This window comes from Phalacrocorax carbo, chromosome 3, assembly GCF_963921805.1.
Source record: "Phalacrocorax carbo chromosome 3, bPhaCar2.1, whole genome shotgun sequence".
Classification (NCBI taxonomy): Eukaryota; Metazoa; Chordata; class Aves; order Suliformes; family Phalacrocoracidae; genus Phalacrocorax; species Phalacrocorax carbo.
In genome coordinates this window covers 30,909,869-30,927,747 of record NC_087515.1, presented here as the reverse complement: position 1 = coordinate 30,927,747, position 17,879 = coordinate 30,909,869, and the positions used below count along the sequence as shown (strand labels likewise).

General features: G+C 50.5%; 1 protein-coding gene across 1 annotated transcript in view; it reads left to right on the top strand.

Annotated features, from left to right (window-relative positions):
* The first annotated feature begins 1,992 nt into the window (after positions 1 to 1,992).
* Positions 1,993 to 17,879, top strand: part of ITPKB (inositol-trisphosphate 3-kinase B) — a 70,360-nt gene continuing 54,473 nt past the window's right edge. The window contains exons 1-2 of the mRNA XM_064446390.1: positions 1,993 to 2,690; positions 4,105 to 5,188. Coding sequence (XP_064302460.1) covers positions 4,268 to 5,188 — 921 coding nt within the window. The 5' untranslated portion in view covers positions 1,993 to 2,690; positions 4,105 to 4,267. The remainder of the gene's footprint in view (positions 2,691 to 4,104; positions 5,189 to 17,879) is intronic.

Sequence of the window (17,879 nt, the reverse complement as noted above, 5' to 3'; positions counted from 1 at the left end):
CCATTCTTGTCCCTAGATTGGACTAGCAACCTGTTTTGGTTTGTGCTTTCCATTTAGGCTAACCTCAGACGCTCTGTTTCCACTTGATTGGAAACAAGTGTGCTGAAAGCTGTCTGCTCTTTCTTCACTATACAATGTGGACTGCTGCCTGGCTCCAATCTGGAAATAATTATTTCCCTCCTATACCTACCCATTCTGAAAAGGGATTTATCCCTAGATTTTTTTTCCCTCTTTCCACTTTTATTAGTCACTTCCTTCATAAATAAAATCTTGTTGTTGTATACAATGCCCACAGACCAGCTCTAGCTCTGGATGTCACATGTTTCTGCTACGTGACAAAAATGCTGCAGTGTTTTAAGGCCCGGTTTTAAACTCCCTTTGGGATTTCTGTGACAGTAAACGTGCCATAGGGAATTCAACGCTCCTTTGTCCTGTTCTGATAGGATGAATATCTGATGGTGCTTGACTTTGTGTGAGTTTAAGAAAGGGCTTTAAGCACCCGTTGTGGTTAGGCTGGTGTAAACGCTCTTGAACAACCCCAAAGAGCAGTCAAAACTTGCATGTATATGCAGCAGAACTTGCAAGTGCAGATGCTATTAGCACAGCATAACACAGCTGTTCTCAAAAAAAAGAAGATACCTGTTTATCTGCATCTGTTCCTGGATTTATGATTTCTTTCCAAAGTTCCTACTTTTTGATGTGTGTATGCAGACATGAGGGCATGGGAGCAAAAGATGGCCAGAATCTGCAGATATTTGCAGACAGGAGGAAGCTTATGCCCATGAATAGTGCCATTATACTCAGTGGGGTCACTTTGAGAAAGATTGATTCCATACTTTATTTCATGAAAGACCAGTTCATGACCAAGCAGAGACACTGAGGAAACAGATCAGAGTGGAGAGAGTCTAAAAATCTCTTTTCTTGCACTGAACTCAAAATAGCGTTTCTCTTACTGGAAAAACAAACATAAGCTCATTTTGGGTGTCTCTGTCTGCCTGCCTGTGGGATTGGCGATCCGCACCTTCCGCAGATTTGGAGACCTCTCTGCCCCTGTTTACACTCTTAGAGGTTATGCCTTAATTACAAAAAGCTGATCTGCTGTGGCATCAGTTTCCCTCTCTAGGGAAAAATCCTGCTGTGAAATCCTAGCAGAGACAAATTGCTCTTTTCCTTTTCTTTTCTTTTCTTTTCTTTTCTTTTCTTTTCTTTTCTTTTCTTTTCTTTTCTTTTCTTTTCTTTTCTTTTCTTTTCTTTTCTTTTCTTTTCTTTTCTTTTCTTTTCTTTTCTTTTCTTTTCTTTTCTTTTCTTTTTTCTTTTCTTTTCTTTTTTCTTTTCTTTTCTCTTTTCTTTTCTTTTCTTTTCTCTTTTCTTTTCCCTTATCCAGTCTAGACCAACACCAAAACTGCCATCGGGGCTTGACCTTGATGACTGCTCTAACAGCGAATCACAGATCCTGCTCTCCTGACGTGCTGACCCCCAGACAACTATTCCCAATGAGTTATCTCAATACCGAAATCACAGCCAAGACCCTGCTCCCTCTGCCAAGCGGGACCCTCTGCCTGGGGGCCACCGGAGCTGAGCAAGCGCTGTCTGGGGCCTACCCTAGATGGGAAGGGATGGATGCTGGCCCGGAGGGGTCACCCGCAGCCCAGCCTAAACCCGGGGCAGGGTGGCAGTGAGAGGACGTGCCCAGCCCTCGCGTTTGGCGTCCGGGGGCCACCTCCCCACGCAGGACTCGCTCACCCGAAGCCACGCAGCGTGGCAACGCAGGGCTTCGGACCTACTTCGGTCCGCCGTGGACGAGCGACGTGCTGCGGAGGCGGGAGCCGCCGTCCCCGCGGGGAAGGGCAGGGATGCTGCGCGAAATGGCTGGGCTGGTCCCTGCCTTCGAGCTGGGCGCAGGGGGACGCGGGTGGCCTCCAGCTCCGCGTTCCCAGGGGTGCGGGCACCACCCTTTGCCGTGACCGCTGTGCCCGGGGGAGGAATGGGAAGGGCAGCCGGCGCGGGGAGGCCGGGAGCGGGGCGACCCCCGGCCCCGGGCCCCCGCGGGGTTCGCACCGCAACGCACCGCACCGCACGCTCCGGCCGGGGACCAGGGATGGAAAATGGCTCATATGTCTTTAACCCACAGCGGCCAAAACGCGGCGGCGGTGGGGTTTTTTGGTTGGTTTTTTTTTTTTTCTTAGTTAACAATGGAAACTTTTTTTTTTTCAGTGTTTCCCTCCAGCCGAGCAGCGCCGAGCGAGCGAAAAAAAAAAAAGAAACTTGTTCCGCTGAGTTCAACCCCAGACAGGCTCACAACTTCCTTCCTGCTCTCCTACCCCCTCCCTCCGCTCTCCTCCTCCTCCTCCTCCTCGCCGCTCCTCTCCCTCTCCTCCTCCTCCTCTCCCCGCCTTTCCAGCCGCACCGGGAGCGGGCGCCGGGGCCGCGGCGCCGACCTGGCCGGAGCGCGGAGCCTCCCGCGCCCGCGCAGCCTCCGCCGCCCAAGCGCGGAGCGGGGAGACCCCGGCGCCCCCCCGGCCTCGCCCCGTCCCACCCCGTCCCCTCCCGGCGGACCGGCGGAGAGCAGCGGGACGCCCGGCCGTGCACCGCGCCCGCGGGGATGGTTCCTGCAGCGCCCTGCGGCCGCCGGCGCCGGCGGGCGCTGCCGGGCGGCGCGCAGTGAGGGCGGGCGCCCGTCCTGCTCCCAGGTAAGCGGCGGCGGGTGGGGGGACGCGGCCACCCCCTCCCCAAGACCCCCCACCCCTCGGCCGGGGTGCCCCCCCGGCAGCCACCCCACCCCACCCCAGGGCCGCGGCGGGCGGTGCATGGGGGCGGCCGGGGCCCGCGGGGAGGAAGGGAAGAGATGGGGCGGGCAGGGGGGCAGGGTGCTGCCCCGGGGCCGGGTGGGATGTCCTGCACCTTGCCCTGGCCTCGGGCAGGCTGTCCCGCACACAAAATCTGTCTGAGCGCCTTGTGCCAGTGCTTGCTTTTACACCCGAGTCAGAGTGTTGGGGATCCCTGCAAAGAGGGGGTGCCCGTGCCACCGGGGCTCTGCTGAGCCTCACCTTGCCTCTGAGCAGCGCCTGAGGGGATGGGGAGCCTTTTGGTCACCCAGTCGCTGAGGGCTGCGCCAAGACCTGTGCGTACTGCTGACAGCATCGCACACGAGTCCTTCTAAAGACATTGTACACCAGAGGCAGAGTTAGCGCACATGTGCGTAAACAAGCCCGCACACTCGTGTAGGCAGCGTGTCTGTGTAGATCTCATGGGTTCCTGTGCCCCAGCGTGGGATGGGGATTGCAGCTCCAGTGGTACGCGGGGCAAACGGACACGAAGGAAAGCATGCTGAAGTACAGAGGGGTGCAGAGACACACCTACAAAAGCAGAGTCTCTCTCTTGCACACACGCAGGGCAAACAACACCACATGTGTCCGTATGTGCGATCCGGGCTGAGGCTTGGAGGCAGTTGCAGCAGTCGGTGCCCCACAGAAGGCAGATGTGCCCAGGGTGGCACGTTTAGCCAGGGTGCGCATGAAGATGTGCAAACCCATGTTGTCGCACACGATAAGTTAGGGAAGTAGGGGAGACGTGTTCCCATACCGAACAAAACTGTGCAAGCAGGGAGCCCTCCTGTGTATCACTGAACAGAAATCCATGCTTGAGGCTTGATCTTGGTCATAGGTGACAAACTGGAAGGTGGCAAATTTGAGCTTTTTGGAGTTTTTCCACTTCCTTCAGAAAATGTCAGCTTTTGGGGCCAAAGTTTGAAAGCTGCCAACTTTCAGCTCACGCCAGTCGGCCATAACTCCCTAATTCTGTTGCAGGAACGGCTGCTGATGGTGTTTCCTCTCGGACACTGCTGCTGCAGCTGCATCAGCCGGCAACCTGGAGAGGGGGCAGGGAAGGCAGGAAAGACAGGAAACAGTCCAAACCTGATTTCCCCTTGGCTCAGATCCTTCTGACGACCAGGCTGGGCCATGTCCCTAGGGGTGGCACACTGGGGATGCATGCACGTGTGTGCAGGGCCTGGGAGGGCCACACAGGAAGGGAAGAGTCCGGCCAGCTGTGTGCACAGCTGGGGGGTGAGCTACTCTCATCACTTGTCTCTTTCTCTCTCCCCAGCCGTCCTGTTTTATGGAGCTGTGGGCCGGGGCCAGCCCAGCTCCCTTGCTGCCTCCCGGCTATGCTGCTGGTCCCGGCGTGGAGACACCCTCGTCAGCCCTGCGGAGCCTGAGCGCCGAGGTGACAGCGGCGGCGGCCTCCCTGTACGCCCCGGCTGACTACTATGGCCGTGTACTGCTATGCGCTCAATAGCTTGGTGATGATGAATAGCAACAGTGAGGTGACAAGCGGCGGGAGCAAGACGCCGCCTCCTCCCGGACAAGTGCTGCCCAGGGGCCCGGAGACACCTGGGAGCTGCTGCCCGCTCCCTGCCTTCAGCCCGGCCCCTGTGCCACCCCGCTCCCCGCGCCGTGGCCCTGCTTTCCTCTTCCCACCACTCGAGGAGCCCCCACGGCAGCCAGGCAGCCCCAGCGGGCGGCGGGGCAGCCGGGGCGAAGAGGGGCAGCCAGGACCCCCCACAGCACAGCAACTTCAGCGGGAGCTGCACAATGTCCAGGTGAACCAGAAAGTGGGGCTCTTCGAGGCACACATCCAGGCACACAGCTCTGCTGCCCAGCCGCCGCGGAGCCCCCGGCCATCCCGGTCCCGGCCTGCCAGCCCCATGGCGCCAGTGGTGGCACTTGGAACCGGACCCCAGCTGCAAGCCTATGGGGAGAGTGAGGCCCCTGATGCTGGTGGGGTGCAGGTCTGGCCGAGCACTTCGGAACCCTCGGGGAGGCCGGTGGTGACGGTGATTCCAGCTGTGGGTCTGACAGAAGGCAGCAGCCCGCTGGAGCTGTCAGGGCCTGCACCATGGCAAGGCGAGGTGGTGGTGGCACCCACAGGACTTGAGGGCCAGTGCACAGCCATCGGTGGGAGCATCCCTGCCGTCATCGTCACGGATCTGGGGGGCCCGGAGGAGGAGGCGGGCGCCGTGCCCCCCGGCAGCCTGCCCGTCCGGAAGCTGTCGTCGTCCTCAGCCTCTTCTACCGGCTTCTCCTCATCCTGGGAGGAGTCCGAGGAGGACATCTCCAGTGACCCTGAGCGCACCCTGGACCAGACACCGGCCTTCCTGCAGACCCTGGACCAGCAGAAGCCCCGAGTGGTGAGTGTTGCACCAGTCCCAGGAAGGTGGGGTGAGGGCTCGCCGCATCCCCGCTCCGAGGCACAGCTGCAGCGGGAGGGCAGAGGTCTGTTGCAGCAGAGGTCTGCAGAGCAGCTTTCCATTTGCTCGGTGGTGCTTGCCTTCCCTCACATGAAAAGCTTATCCCTGTTCCTAGTCTGACAATCCCATGCTCGCAGGAGAGAGCAGCGGTACCCATCCCATTCCGCACGGCCTTTGCAGAGCTTCCCCGGCGCCGCAAGCTGCCCGCTGGCATGCTTAACGTGCGCCCACGGACTGCAGCCTTCTGCTGACATGTGGTTACGAGCCTCAGCTTTCCCTCAGCACAGCTTCCCTGGGTGCTGGAGTTTCCCATGATTTACATGAGCCTAAGGGAGAATTTATTTCCTCCTTGGAGTAGAAACTGTGGGCCAGCTGTCTGTTAAAATTTATACCCATGCCCATCACCATAGTGTCTGTGTGCCTTTCACATGGATGCAAAAATCTCTAGAATTTCTGGTAATTCCCCTTTTGAACAAAACCTTTGCTTGTGGGGTATCTTACATTTTAGGTAGGCATATTTTTGTTAGGTATTTGTATTAAATTCATTTGTTTCTGGATCTTTGTTGTGGGGCTGGTTGGGAGGCTTCAGGTGAGAGGAAGAATCAGTGTTGTGTTACCCTTAGAGCAGAAAGGTCGTCTTGGAGAGGAGGGCTTTGAGGTGCTCTCCAAAGGCAGACACATTCATGGGATGTCTTGGGTCACTTGGGGAGTTCGCTCCATGTCTGAATGCTCCATGCAGAGTGTGCTTTGTTCTGAGCTGTCACGCCATTTATCCAGAGGGCTCTGAACCACTTTACCCCAGCGCAGGTGCCCATCACGAGGCTCTCCGACCAGCACGTGGGCTCTCCCGTCCTCTGGCTCTGAGGCATTACATTGGTTTGAGCTCAGCACTGGAGCCTCACACTGACAGACCCTGAAAAATGCAGGGCAACCCAGTGGCTCCTTAATTTTAAAGAGCTTGATTAAGGCCCATCAACTTTCAGTGATGTGGTTCACTATGTTTAACTTTCTGTAGACACGTGATAAGCTCAACGACATGAGGAAGACCAGTGCAGGGAAAGTAAAGCGAAGGTATCAAACTCATGAAGAACTAACTGACTGTGGTTTGTAAAACACTCAGCAGGCTGAAATAAATATCTCTGCTTTTCTACTTGTTTCATCCTGTTCCAAGAACTCAGGCTCAATTCTGCTCAGGATGGAGCAGCAGTTGAGTAAAAGCACAGTTAATGAAGTTACGAGTCTCTGGCTCATCGTGTTTGCAGACATCTTTATATTTCAGGGCTCTCAACTGATGAATCAGCTTGCTCCCTTTGGGAGCTGCTACGATCCCTCTGCTGATTAAATTCTGCCGTTTTTGTGTGCGTGAGCTGTAGTAATCTCTGCTCTATTCTCCATGCTAATGACTGTTCCTAGTGCCAGATCCCACTGATTTGCTGCTGAAAACAGTTTGCTGGTGGGCAAAATCATGCCTGATGCTCTTGTGGAAAGCTTCCTGGAGCCTCAGGCTGACTCTGCACAGCCTCCCGTGGCCTCCAGCGAGCTCAGCCAGGCCGGTGGCTCGGCAGTGAAGAGACAAGGCTCGTTTGTATTTCCAAATGGCCTGGATCGGAGCAAGCTCTCAGATCAGGTCTAAGATCAGAGTAACTCTGCTGGGCTCGGTGGGACTACTCCAGGCTAAACAAGATGAAGAGCTGGTCCAAAATGTGTCAGGCAGCCTGAGGAGGTGCACTTGATTTTGTGTTTGGTGCTGGAGTTGTCTCAGCAGGAGTGGCTGGGTAATTTACAATGATACTTTCCGCTGGACTCCACAGGTTCCGTGCAGGGCTGATCACTGCCTTTGGCAGTTCATAGTCAACTTCTCAGCAGGATCATGCGCAAATGCCCAGTAATTCAAAGCTGATTCATATAAATAACACCGAACTTTGTGTACCGGTTGGCAGCATCTTCTAAATCCATAATGGCAGAAGTAGGCAGCTACTGAAGCAGTCTCAAGTTGCGCACGCATGTGTTTTCATGAACTCACTATTTCCTTTTAACAACGCACGCGGTCTGGAAATGAGTTGTGTAATGAGGGAGAATGTGTGAGAAGCTCTCTCCGCAACTCATGCTTTTCTGTCAAAATAAATCCTGGGAGACCTCGGCTGACAGAAACCAACATCATGCTTCTGGGTTGAGTAGATAAACACTGGGCAGGAAGAGAGCCCTGCCTGTCTGCATCGGGTGCTGCTGGCGCAGGGGAGGGCTGTTGCACCTGGAGGAGAGGTAATGACGAGTGACAGGAAAGCAGTTCTCGCTGCAGATACGGTCTGCACCGTACATCTCACATAGCATGTTTACAGACTTGATAAACAGCAGGCTTGCTTCTGCCCTTCCTTTCTGGAGTCTGTCTGGCCTAGCAAATCTGTTAGGGATGTCCGGCTGTCTATTGTAGTTCTTCCTGGCATCCCGGGAAATAGGCAGATCCCTCTGGCTGGCACGGACTCATCCTCCATTTGTGACCTCAGGTAGGAAACTTCATTTGCAGTCAGGCCTACAAATTGGCCGGTAAGAAAATGACGTTGGCTAATGAAAGGGCGGGAGTGTGACCACTTTTTTGGACACTGTGACCTGGAGCAGCTCGGTGGCTGATACGGGCTCTGCCTTTGTTTATTGGAACAGTTTACTCAGTACAGTGCCCCTCCCTGGAGTGCTCTGGTGCCCAGTGGGCTACACAGCGTTGGGGCACAGCGGCCCTGCCATGATGATAGCAGAATTCTGAAGTGCAGTGACAGTAAGAGCAATCTGACGTTTTGCTGTTGTCTTTGCAAGTCCGCTTAAGGTCTGAGTAAACCTCCACGTAAGGGCTTATGCAGCTGTGGCTTTCCCCGGGCTGTGGGCTGCTGCCAGAGAAACCCCACGCTTGTTTATTGATGCTTGCAAGGTTTTAAAGACACTTGAGCAATTACACTTCTCAGGCTGAGTGGGAGGGACGGCCTGTCCAGGCAGCATGTTGTAATGGGGACACTGCGGTTGACAACGCCGCGGGGGAGCGCTCACTGCACGACCCCTGAGACAGCGACATGGGCAGTTTGGGGAAGGAGCGGGTGCCTCTGCTCCCCCACTGCCCGAGCCAGGGGGATGCAGCAGCTGTTGGAAGGAGGCTGCCTCTGTCATGGCGCGTCTTGTGCTGAGGGAGGATTTTTCCCCTCCTGGCTGATTGCACAGGTTTGGTGTGTAGGGGAGTGAGAAGGTGCTCCCTGTCCCAGGCTGCGGGCGGCACAGGTAGCCCGAGATGGCGGCCCAGCTCCTAAGGGGGATTTCACATCCAAGATAAGCCCTGTTCTAGCTGTGAGTCCCATTGACTTCAATAGGAAAATACAGGTCTATCAGTTTTGCTGTTCCTGGGGGACTCTGTTTGGTCTTTGCGAGGGAAAGCTGATAGACCAAGGTGTACTCAATAGCAGGAGGCCTGGCCCCAGCCTTGGAAGCTGGCTGCACCCATTAAGCAAAAGATACTCCAATGCTGGTTGTTACAGTGAGTTGTCATTGACCTAAAAGCAACAGATGAGTAGGGGGAAAAGCAGAAACTGTGCAAGTACGTACTATAGAAAAATGACATGTCAAGGGGAAAAAAAATGCCCTCCTGGAAAAACAGTGCAAGACACTGCACTGTTCCTCTTCCTGGCTTTCCCACAGCCGCTGTGGAAACAGAAGGACATACGGCAGAATAGTAACCAAGCGACTCGGTACATTGTGAAACCTCTGCTCCTTTCAACAGGCAGAGCAGCTTGCTCAGAATAAGAGACTGCCATTAACCTGTGCAAGGTGGCAAGAGCTTTTGGAAAAAGTTAATGGCATTGCTGCTAACAGGTGATTTTAAAAATTGATTTGTTTGACTCACAATGGCTGTAATGCATTTCTGAAAGGAGCCAAGTTTAGATAGGGTTAGTGTCAGCCAAGGGCCTGTGGGACCCTTGCTTATTTCATTTTGAGATGTTCCAAGGCATAAGCTGACAACAGCACTCCTGACTTGTTCCTATAAAAATCAATCACATTAAATATGCTTTCATTCCCTTTCTTAGATGTCACTGGGATCAGGAAGCCTCTGTGTAACAGAAACCATGACCACATGGCTATGGTGATGCATGCAAGCCCCATGAATGTATATCTTCATGCTGACTGTTTATGTATTTTACTCCTTCCTCCCACCATGTTTGTCTTAAAAGCTCCTAAGCTTATGGGCTTGTGAGTGGTGTCACCAATTTAGTATCAATAGAATGTCTTCTTGCTTGCTCTGAAGAGCGACTGTTACTCTAGTAATGTGTATCAGTGCCCAGGGAAGGTGCTCAGCACACCGGGTAAGCTGCCAAAGCAAAGGAGCCTCCTTCAGCCCTGCTCTGGGAGGACTGAGAGGAAGAGGAGATTGAGACGGACACCACTGAGTTTCTACTCTCAGAGCACCACGCTCAGCAGACCTGACAGCACAGCGTGTTTTGTCTCCTGGGACAAGATCAGAACTCCCCGGTGCTCGGCAGGCTGATGAGCAGAGCTTCAGGCTCTTTGTGGATGGAGGCTGTGCACTCCAGGGAGTTCACAAAGTACCACTCTCTATTCGGTAGTTTATCTTCTACCTACTCGTGTGGCCTTCTCAGGGAATAAGCAGCTTTTTTTACGGGCTCCCACCCACGGAGGCTAAGTGAAGATACTGCCATAACACAATGGGAGACGAACAGTGCTATTTCAAGCCCATTTTCATCAGCACTTTTAAGCTCATTGGGAAGCGTTTCTTCTCTGCTCACATTCTCCATGACTGACAGTGCAGGAATTACATGGCACATAGCAGATCCTTTTCATAGAGGAACTTATTTGCTAGCACAGCTGCTGTCTCTTGCATATTTCGTTTCTCAAGCAATTTCACACTGAAAGCATTCATAAAAAGTGGAAAAAAGCCCAAAGCACTTCCAAGGTGCAGGAAGAACAAACACTAGGCCCATCATCCTTAGGGTCCCCACCTCTGGAAACAGCCAGGTTTCCTCCCCTTCTGATGGGAATCACAAGATGTCAGGAGCTTGGCTGGTTGGACCCTTCAGGTTTTAAGCTGAATGTCCGTGGGGTAAAGTTCCCAGATCAGTGGAAACTTTACAGTTTTTTCTTCACCTTTTTAGAGCCTTGCAATGACAGAAAACAATCAAACCATAGTCAGCACCTGTCTCATGTTTTCCATATTATTTCTATAATGTGTTAGGACAGATTTGCATGCGAAGAAAATATTAGTGCAGCACTGAGCTCTTGCGTGCCATGCAATGACTGAAAGCCAGCGCTGAGCTAATGTTTTCTTTACATGTAAATCTGTTCTAACTCACTAGAGAAATAATGGCATCTGTGTATGATGTTAAATGTCACTTCAGCTGAGATTAGTCTTCTGTAATTGTTAGAGATGATTTTTGTTTATACCAGTAGGTAAATTTGTGCTGTAAATTTGACCTGCTTTCTTCCAATGAAGCCCAGCCAAGCTTTCTAAGAAAGATATGTTAATATTTAACAGACGGTGAAAACTAAATGTTAACATTTTCAAATCACTGAGTAAGTTAGCAGCGTAATCCCTATTCTCAGTTGTGACTTTTCAGGGAATGTGGGCTTCCACACTTGCTGGGTCACTTCAAATGGCCCTTTTATGGAATTCATCTTGCTCAGCCTTGTTGGATGTCTCCTCCTAAGGTACCTTTCTTCTCTGTTGACTCTGATGGGATCTTGAGGGCTACTAGCCCAGGGTTCTGCTTAAGACAGAGGAATCTGTTCCTAAAGTACTCATTAATGTCTTCTATAAAATTTATCCAAATTTCTTATTACATAGAAAGCCGGGTTTCGCATAGCCTGCACAATGGCTGCAAGTAGTTCAGGAAGCTGCTCCAATCTGAGGTCTACCAGCTTCAAAAGCAAATGCCTCTGATTTGGCTTTTAAATCAGTGTTTAGGCAGCAAAATGTGTGATTTGCTCTGTAACAAGGATGATCACCCAGCAGTGCCTTTCAGCGTGAGTTGGCGTGGGTACGTTCAGAAGCTCAGGGTCTCCAGCTGCAAGTTTCAGTCAGGGTGTAGGTGCAACGAATGCGCTCAGAATTGGTGGAAGCTTTTAGAAAACGTAGATTGCAGCTTCTTCTTTCCCAGCCATGGTGGGAGTTCACCACCCCAGACCTTCTGTCACGGCTGCGTGCCTGTGGAGTTCCTCACTGCTGTAGTCAGCCTTGGGGTTGCATTGGCTGCTGAGTGCCGGCATTTTCTATCCTTAGTTTCTCATAGGTAGGCAATATCAGAGTCTGCTGCAAGTTTCTAAGACCATATTAGCCTTTCTCCTCTCATGATGTTTATTTCAATGTTACCATACATTTCAGGCCTGAGAAGCAAGGAGTGGGTTTTTTTGTAGTAAAGAATGTTCTTTTCATTAATGACATTGAAAAAGAGACAGCCTAGTAGAAGGAATTCATTTCTTCCTTTCAGATCTAAGATTTATTGCTAGCCAAAACACAAGGACTGCTTTTGGAGGGAGAACTAGGGGGTAAAACAACAAGCGCTTAGCACTTACAACTTCTTCTTGTAAGCAGTACAGTGTTATTATCTGATCAGCGCTACACAACAGGAACTGCATTAGCATTCAGCACTGTTGCGGTTTTAAGTAATAGTAAAGCATCCCTCATCTCCCTGAAAGACATATATGGGCTCTGGAGTGACATACTGATGAACATTTTAATGAGTTTGGTTCAAAGGACAGAATCCGATTGTCTCTTCACTCTTTGCCTCACACATTTGCAGAGAGGTCGGCACCTGCAGTTCCCATGGTGTAGACCTCGCTGAATTTATGTGAGTTCTGCCGAGGGTTTCATCCTTGGTTTGTGGGGTGTCATCCTTGGCTTTAAGTCTTGCGCTCGGGGTTTTGGAAAATAGGGCTCTTGGACTGTGTGAAGCAGAGCAGTGAGTCTCAGCGTGCAGTCTTTCCTGTCCCCAAACTCCTTTCAAGCTGAATGCTTTGGCCTTTGCTTGAATGAAGACCAATATATCAACACCAGAACAACGAGCACAACATCATGGTAGGATGGCTGTGGAGCAGGCCCCCCAGCCCCATCAGCGCTTGCAGAAGGGGCCGACAGAAACGTGGCACGGAGTGGAAGTTAGTGGAGGGCTAAACAATGGCAGCACCTACCTTCAGCATCACCTCCTCCTCCTCCTCCCCCTTCGTTTCCTGTCCCTTTGCCCTTGCTTGGGCAATTTGTCTGCAGCAAGATAGAATCAAAGAACCCTCTTCCTTTGCTAAACAATCGCTCCTTTTGTTAGGGTCAGATAAAATGCTGATAAAAGCTGTTGTAGCTCCGCTGAAGCCAGCAGGAGCATGCAGCAGATTTGGTCCCTGATCGTTTTTCACCTTGCTCTCCCCTGCATGTATCCAGTTACATCTTGTGGTAAATCCAACGTTAAACTGAATTAATGAATTAGAGACGTGGTCCCCATGGGGATTTTGCCTGTTGATAGGTACAGTGCTTCAGAGCTTTTGGGGACAGGAGTTTTATAAATGGAAAGATCTGCAGGGTGACCTTTTGGAGGGTGCATTTTAGGGTTGGCTGTTTTTTTCTTGTTTCTTGCTAAACAATCTCCAATCCCTGCTACTTGGGAAAAGGGCAGGATCCGAGCCTGGCCTTCAGCTCACCGCTGAGCCTTGTTCATTGCAGCTGTACTTTGACAAGGTGTTTTGGAGAGGCACAGGAATAGCTTTTATTCCATTGTGCTAAATGCATTCAAACATTTCTGTTAAAGGGGTACTTAAGAACAATGATTGAGGGAGTCCGTTTGAACCCCTCAAAAGAGAGAAGACCAGGGTGCCAAGGAGGGGTGAGGCAAGGGGGAGGTAAGCAGGCTCCTTCTCACCATGTGGACCATAGGAATTGCTCTGCCAGCAGGCACAAGCCCTGTTAGATATCCAGGGGCATCCTCCAGCTGCAAGCAAGGTACAGAGCAGCCGGGAGAAAATTAGCAACATGTCCAAATGTAATATGGTTGCTATTACGGGTAATATATATTTAACACTCTGCAGGGACCATTCAAGCCTGCATCTGTAGGAAGGGGAAAAAAGTCAGGTTTGCTTTTTTGGCAGACTGCAGATCAGAGAGTCCAATCTGTGATCTTTCTTGGTATGTTTTATGTGGGTGGGTTCTGTTAAGTTACAGGCAAAGTTATTGTACCCCTAGGCTACTCACATTAAATGCTTCTCCAATTTTAGCAACATTCTTTCCAGGCTCAGCTACATTTGTTTTTATCTTCTCTATGGTAATTGATGACCTAAGTCTAAAATATATAACTCCACAGGATCTCCTGTTATATATTTCTTCCACAGCTGTAGCTGAATCAGGACAGTATAATCCAGTGACATGTTGTAATGCCTAATGCTTTCTTTAATACATTCCAGATTAAAGGAGTCAGCAAAGTTTACATATCCAAAGTAATAAATTTAAACAATAGTAACGACAAATCCTGAACCATGATTATATCTTGAAAGTGTTGGGTGTTTTTTTTTCCTCCTATTTTCTCTGGTCTGGCTAAAGTCTGTTTGTAGGAAACTCAACAGGACAGATAAAAGATGATGAGACAAACAACTTAATCCCTTAATAAAGTCAAGTGGAAAATCCAACAACAGATTGGCAAGGAACTCAAATAACTACCGCAAAGTGGCCCTTACTGAGGGACTACAGACCTAGCTTAAAAGGCTGAGCTTGGGATATGATTCGAGATGAGCCTGAATCAGTGCCCACAGGTTCAAATGTTTCTTTGAACTCTGAAATGGAGCCCGATTCCATTTTTTTAATCCATGCCTGCATAGCATCAGCTTAGCTCCATTGAAGCCAGTTCAGCATCGCCTCGTACCTCATGCTGCCCTCAGTACCCACACAAAGTGACCATGAAAGGCGCCAGGATGGTACTTGCATCTGCGGGTGCTGTTGCAGATGGGAGCATGGGATAGCAGCCAGTGCACACTGCCCAGGTAGGTGCCTGTCATGGCAGCATGAGGAGGAGGAGAGCTGGGCACCGCTTGCTGGCACAGTGCTGGCCTCTGAGTTCCACCATCTCATCCTGCTCTTGCCGGGGGCTGGCACTGAGCTGCACCCCCATGCAGCAACCCCCATTTTGCTGCCTAGGGCAGTCTCAGGCTGCCATTAATAGGTACGCCTTGAAAGCAAGGCATGTGATCACAGAAGTAGCAGGCACTCGGAAATGCAATTGCCAAGCAGCTTCAGAAAAAGCGTGTTAATTATTATCTCCTTGGAGCTGTATTTACTTAGAGCTGACAGCCCTTTGCCCTGGGGTTTTGTGCTGGGAATGTCTTACTGGTGTGGAGACCAGGGCGTCCAGAAAGGAAACAAAGGAAAGAGATTTTAGAACTGTGTCTTATCTCTATCCACCTGAATTACTGTGGTATTTTAAAAGAATATGTGAAGCCCATTGTTTGAAAAAACCCTGACAAGTGTGCTCGCTCTCCCAGCTCCATTGTTTTAATGTTCTCCTGGGAATTTGTATATAAAATGTTCCCAATCCAGTTTATATCTCTCTGCTTGACAAATCCTGTGTTCCCCTTCCTTATATTTAGCAGAGTGGGAACTAGCCTTGATCTTTTTGCAAAGCCAACAGAATTGCCTTGTCGGGTGTCACGTTGCCACCTTCACACACAAACAGTGCGTGTGGCAGTTTTTGAGCAAGATGTACCACCGCTAAAAAAAGTCTGCATAAAGCTCATACATTCAAGATGAACTTTTGGAAAAGCAGCTCTGAACTGAAACAGACCCTCTCTTGGAGGAGAGAGCAACTAATGCCATCCAGCTCTTGTGGAAGCCCCTTTGCACGGCAGGTTAAAACAGGTGGTCTGAAGCCACGGATACAGCTCAGCTCCTCTACCATTAAGCAGCCCCTCATCTGTGTCTTATCTCGAGGAGAAAAGACTTGGCCTCTCTCCTCAGGGCTCTGTTTTCTCATGTTACTCTCTGTTGCTGGAAAGGCTTTTTTGAGCCAAGGAAGACAGCATGGGAGTCCAGGTGGTCAGAAGTGACTGTAGTGTTGACCAGGTGCTGGGCCAGTAATGAGAGGGAAAAGCAATGGTAGCATGATGCCACCTTGTCTGTTCTTGTCCGACCCTGTGTTGTACAGCCTGACCAGCTCTGACATTTAGTCTTTGAGCTTTTGGGCAGTTTAAAGGCAGTTCCAGATCCCAGGTTTGTTTCTGTGGATGGGAACCCTTCCCAGAAGGGAGAAAGCTCAGAGGAGCCTGTTTAATGTAGGCTGATCTCATGCTTGAGCATACGCAGGAGTTGACCTTTCAGCACTGAAATAAGAAGTGATGGGAATAGAATAAATCACAGCCTTGAAAGAAAAGCCAAGTAGCTTAGACTTGCACCTCAGGAGAAGGAGTCAAGGTGGGGAGGCTGAGAGAGCTGCAGAGGGGCCAAATGACAGATTGGAAAAGCTATCTTTCAGCAATGGGTTTGGTGAATCTTTGCAGAGCAAGCCTGCAGAGGAAAGGCTATTGAGGTGTGAAATTGAGATATGAAGTGGTGAGCCCTGGAGGTGAATTTTAGTGGGGTGGGTAGATTGGAAAGACTCTTTTAGGGATGTTATCCTGAATAAATCTGCAAGACTCACAGATAGGTTGGATGTGAGGACTGAGAGAGAGAGATCCAAGTTTTCCACTTGCTAAAGGTTTCAGGGTAGGAGCAAAACACTCACAAATGAGAGTGGTAACATTTACACTTGCATTGCAAAGGCATAAATTGTTCTACGAATTGCCAGGATGCAAAGAATCAAGCCTCTGTGTTGCATTGCAAGCCTCAGAGCCGTCATGTTTCCGTCAAAGCCAAAGCAAAAATTTCCATAAGCTTGATAGGAGGCAGCTCTGAGCCCCCATGGCACACCCCCTTAACTTTCAGGGGCCTGGTGTTGAATGCAGGATTTTTCCAAGAGAACCAAAACTCGAAGCGCTCCCCTAATATCCGGAAGCCGTAGCCTGATGAGGAACTCCCTCTGCATGGTGGCTTCTTTCAGAGTCCCACTCCCCGTTTGGTCTCAGGAGAGGGTGGCTCAGGGCTTTTTCAGGGCAGCCATGGTGGAGGGTTGGGCTGCTTTGTGCCAGAGCCTGTCACTGCCCAGAGAGATGCTGGGGTTTGCCCTCCTGGCCCACTCGACCTCTGGACCATCTGTGCTGTGTCCCCAAGGCAGTCAGACCCCCAACCCCATCCAGACAAACCCTGGCAGGACAGAAGATTGTAGGAGCTGGCTGGAGCTGGAAGAACAGTTTTTTGGCAGTGGGTAAATTTTCCAGCAAATGTCAAGGGGGAGGGGGAGTCAAAATGATTCACAAATTCAAACACATTTTCTGAATAGTTCTGGCCTAGAAAAAAAATACAGAGGTGGGGGAAGAGGGAGGGATGTTAAAAATAGCAATGCATGTCATTCTGACACTTTCAGAATGAACTGTTTCATTTTGGGAATGGTTTGTTTATGTTTTGCAAGCATTTGAAATGTAGATTTGATTCAAAATGGCATTTTTCACTTAAAAGTTGACCTCACCGCTAACACACATTGAAAGAAGAAAAAAGGTTTTTTAGAACATACATAACCCAAAATGAAACACCTCCTTTTACTTTGGCTTCAGGTAAGACATTTCAGAGCTTTCCTTCCACAGCCCCATGATTTCAGCTGTGTTCAGCCCAACCTGCACATCACCTTTCCCTTAGATTTTTGATTGACCTCTGATGTAAAAAAACCCATGGTCCATCCAGCTCCCTTCCTGGCCAAACCTTTAGTCTAAAGCCATGGAGCAAGTATTTTAATTTAATCTGAGGTCAACCACACTTTGCTGTGATTCAAAGTGAAACCTGTGGTGTCGAATGAATAAGAACTGTAGGTTTTGTAGATAACTGGCAGCTTCTCCGGAAGATGCAATGTTGAACCTCATTTAGAAAAATAACCCAAACTCCTGGGGCCCTGAAATCTGATCTAGAAATCTTCAGAGAAGCCGGAGTTTGCAGACAGCTGAATGACAGACTTTCACTCCCCCGACACTCACACCGGGCTCATTCAACTGACTCATTAAAGGGAAACAAGCAAACAGCTAGTAATTGCTTTGCTGTCACCAAAACGTGCTGCAGAGTTTCCCCGGACAGAGGGGAAGGAACGCACACATATATGATGATCCGTCATCAAGTTTTCTGTCCCCTGCTGTGTTTTTCTGCCTTGTTGGGACACACTGTGCCATTTCCTCAGCTGAAGTCCGTCACTTGGCATCTGGAGCGGATCCTCCTTCCCTGAGATTTATGTTGCCTGTCTTCTGACGCCCTTTCCCTTTGTGCCTTGGGAGGGTTCAGGCACAAAAGATAGAGAAAAAAAGATGCTGCAGTGTGGGATGGCAAGCTTTTTAGCAGCAGCCCCTCTTGGGCAGGGGCCGTAGGAAAGACCTTTTCGATTCGTGGGAAAATCCTAGGTTTTACCTGCAATAGGAAGGTTTATAAGCATTTTTCTGGCCCGCTGTAATTTCAGTGTTACTGAAGGGTGGATCTTATGGTGTGGACAGGATACGGATGCTTTTATCATCGAGGCATGTAGAGGCGAGGGGCTTGCAG